A 3,582-nucleotide genomic window follows, 5' to 3' on the forward strand; every position below is an offset into this window, starting at 1 on the left:
ATATATATATATATATACAGTATATACACACAAGGAGCATTAATGTTCAGTAATGTCTTGAAAGTTTGTATGAGAGTATAACTTACATCCATTTCCTGTCTCCATTTGCTGTGATAAAGCCAAAATATGGAGGGAAGAGAAACAACAGAGGTTATTATGCATTGAATTGCAGCATATTTATCATTTAAAATGTATTTGTCACCAAAAAAATACTGCACTCTGTGTTGAAATGTGACTACAACTATTATAAACGAACAGAACTGGTATTTTTAAAGGCACTTCATTTTGAAATTGCTAATTTACATGAAAGCATTCATTTCAGGAAGTTAAAAATGCCAAGTATAAGCTGTGGTTCTCAACTGGTGTGTTGTGACCACACACAAAAAAAATGCCAGCAGGGGAAAAACAATGCTAAATACATGGCCTCATCCTTTAAAATCATGAATGAAACTAGGCAAAAGAAAATATTACCCAGACTATATTAAAAACGAGTTCACTAGCAAAGTGGATAAACACTATTTTCTGAGGAGAATAATTTATACATTTAAATATTTGACATTAACGACATTTTTGTATGTTACAACAAAAATAATAATTTGGTACTCTTTGGGTCACTTGAATATGGGACACATGATAAAAATAGACATTTTTAAAGAAATAGTTCCCCCAAAAATGAAAATCTGCTGTTAATTTACTCACCCTCAGGCCATCCAAGATGTAGGTGACTTTTTTCCTCCGTAGAAGAGTAAAGATTTTTTAGCTGAAACCATGGTCCATTTACATTATGTTGTAAATAATGTTCAGCTTCTTGCACAGAACGATTGTTTCGCTTCATAAGACGTCAATATACCGTCAGGAGCCATATGTATTCATTTTGTGTTCCCTGATATGCTTTTGTTTGACTCTCAAAATGATAGTAACTGCTGACTTGCATTTTATGAATCACCAAAAACCATGGTTTCAGCTAAAATTCTTCCTTACTGTTCTACTGAATACAAAATCTTGGATGGCCTGAGGGTCAGTAAATTAACAGCAAATTTTCATTTTTGGTGAACTATCCCTTTAAGTGAGTTTTCACATTTGGTTCTTAAATTACACAGAAATCCACATCATAAGAAAGATTTGGGTTATACTATGTGAATTAATTAAATGCCCAAATGCATCTTAAGGTAAAGATTTGGCATACTTACATATCTTAGCATATTTTCAACAGGTAAGGAAACTTGCTCATTACCAAACATTTCCCGTAGAGGAAGTCTGCCTCCTATTGGACAAAAAAAAAAAAGAAGCTGCTGTTTATGTTTGGAGAAATTAGAAAAGTAGACAATTAAGTAGTAGATAATTAATTTGATTTTGTCAGTAACCTTGTTCCCGGGCCCTGTACTCCTCTATCCTGCAGGCCAGCTGTTTGTCACATTTGTCTAAAACATTGTAAAGTTCATCCAGGTTGTCTTCCCCAAGCTTCTGTAGCTTTTCCATCTCAATCATAACATCTAGAAATGTCTATGTGATTCACATAAAATAACATTGTTATATAGTAACAGGTTAAAGTGCAACCCATAATAACTATATTCGTAATTAAATAATACAATTTACAAGGCTAGTTACTGCAGTCAAGGTAGCAAACTACATATTGCACTTTTCCACATTAATTTATTATTCATATGCAATCTGCACTAACATTATAACTTCCGGGCTCAAAATATATAACTCACAGCAGACGTTCCTAGTTTTGACCTCGGAAGTTCCACAAGGAATTTCACTGCGCGAAGGTTTTCTTCTGTCATGTCCTCAGATATTCTAAATAGCATTTTTCTGTGATGAGAAAAGAGTGAGACAAAACAAGTCACAGTCATTGTGACATAAAATATTATCAGTACAGTAACTACAGTACAAGGAGCCCTTTCTAAGAAAACAATGTGATATTGACTGATATTGATATTGCGTTGGCAACTACTTCTATCTAGTTTATCAAGTCAGTGTGTTTTCTTCATACCTGTAGTCTGAGACACCTTTACTAGACATGTCACGTTGTAGCAGATTTCTTTCCACATCATCTTTGGACATTTCCAGGATGCCAAGCAAGTCAAGGTGGCCAATAGTGATCAGAAGCTCGGGGATGAGTAACCCATCATCAAGCAGTGCTTGCTCTTCCAGTCTCAGGAACAGTTCTTTGGCATCAGTCACGGTCTCCAAACGTTTCTTGGGAATTAGGTCCATGCACAGAAACTTCAGCTGGGCCACTTCACTACATGTCAGGTTCTCATCAATCTTGTGAAACTTATGAGGATCCATATTCTGTTACATAATGTTAAACAAAGACTCGTTGAAATAAAAGGAAGAAACAACTTAAACAACTTGAGAAAGCCCTTACTTTGGCAACTATAATAATCATACATTCAATAACACATGTTACAACTTGCCCAACCCAATATGAAAAAGATCCTTGTCATGAAAACATGGCGTAAAGAACGTTCATGATATGAAGAGTTCAGATGCAAAAGCCTCTTAAGTGCTATCTGAAATTTTCTTCTAAAATTAGCATTTTTGTCAGGCTCCTATGTTTAGGTTCAGTAATTTTACTATAATGACAATATGTAGGTCCTTTTCAATGCCATTAAAGTGAAATAAATGAACATAAATATAGGAGCCTGATAAAAATGCTCATTTTAGATGAAAATTTCAGACGGCACTAGCGGCTTTTGCATCTGAACTCTTCATATATTTCTAGAGTGTATTTATTGTGTTCACTTGTTAACAAAGAATACAAAATACGATTACATTGGAATTTTAGTTTAGGACAGAATTCACAAATAGCGTCATTTAACAAGTTTCGAACTAGGTATTTGAACGCAGCATACAAAACCACTAATTCAAACATAGTTTTTGATATATAGCTTTGTGCAGTTTTGGGGGTAACGCATTACAAGTAACTAGGGATGCACCGATATGAAAATTTTGGCCGATACCGATAACCGATTATTCTTTATTTTTGAAAGCCGATAACCGATATGTTGGCCGATAAATCTATATCCAAATTGTTATATACTTTTTGAGAGCCTGATTACAAAAAAGGTCTCATCATTAAAAGCCACATCCCAAACACTTCAACATAAGCAGCCTAGTTTGAACGGTGTACATTTTAAAAATATTTTTACTCTCCCATTACCAAATTTAGTCATAAAAAAGTCTTACAAATAAATAAATAATGTTCTCATTAGAATGTTATATACACGACATTCCCAATCATAGTTATTAATGTTGTGCACTGCTGTTTGAGCTGCGTGTGCTGAGCTAAAGATGATCACCGGTAAACTGAAGCGCTCTTTTAACTTAACCAAACGCATTCTATATGAGATAAATCAGATATACATCAAATAAACACAATATTCAATTGCACAATTGCACAAAAGGCTGCAAACGAACAGCGCACATCTGAAGTGTCTCTGAAGGAAATAATGCATTATTTATCGATATCGGCCTATCGGCCAAATTTTCTTATCAGGCCGATACCGATAACAGAAAAAAATGAGCCGATATGGGCCGATACCGATATGGTGGCCGATATATCGTGCATCCCTA

The 3,582-nt window shown here is 34.6% G+C and overlaps 1 protein-coding gene across 1 annotated transcript in view; it reads right to left on the minus strand.

Moving 5' to 3' along the window:
• Positions 1 to 39: 39 nt before the first annotated feature.
• LOC107584809 (caspase-8-like) overlaps positions 40 to 3,582 on the minus strand; it is a 4,707-nt gene continuing 1,164 nt past the window's right edge. The window contains exons 2-6 of the mRNA XM_016271576.1: positions 1,997 to 2,298; positions 1,716 to 1,815; positions 1,365 to 1,503; positions 1,191 to 1,264; positions 40 to 108 (exon numbers count right to left, since the gene is read on the minus strand). Of these exons, the coding sequence (XP_016127062.1) occupies positions 40 to 108; positions 1,191 to 1,264; positions 1,365 to 1,503; positions 1,716 to 1,815; positions 1,997 to 2,295 (681 nt within the window). The 5' untranslated portion in view covers positions 2,296 to 2,298. The remainder of the gene's footprint in view (positions 109 to 1,190; positions 1,265 to 1,364; positions 1,504 to 1,715; positions 1,816 to 1,996; positions 2,299 to 3,582) is intronic.

Source organism: Sinocyclocheilus grahami, unplaced genomic scaffold, assembly GCF_001515645.1.
Source record: "Sinocyclocheilus grahami isolate Dianchi unplaced genomic scaffold, SAMN03320097.WGS_v1.1 scaffold63.1, whole genome shotgun sequence".
NCBI lineage: Eukaryota > Metazoa > Chordata > Actinopteri > Cypriniformes > Cyprinidae > Sinocyclocheilus > Sinocyclocheilus grahami.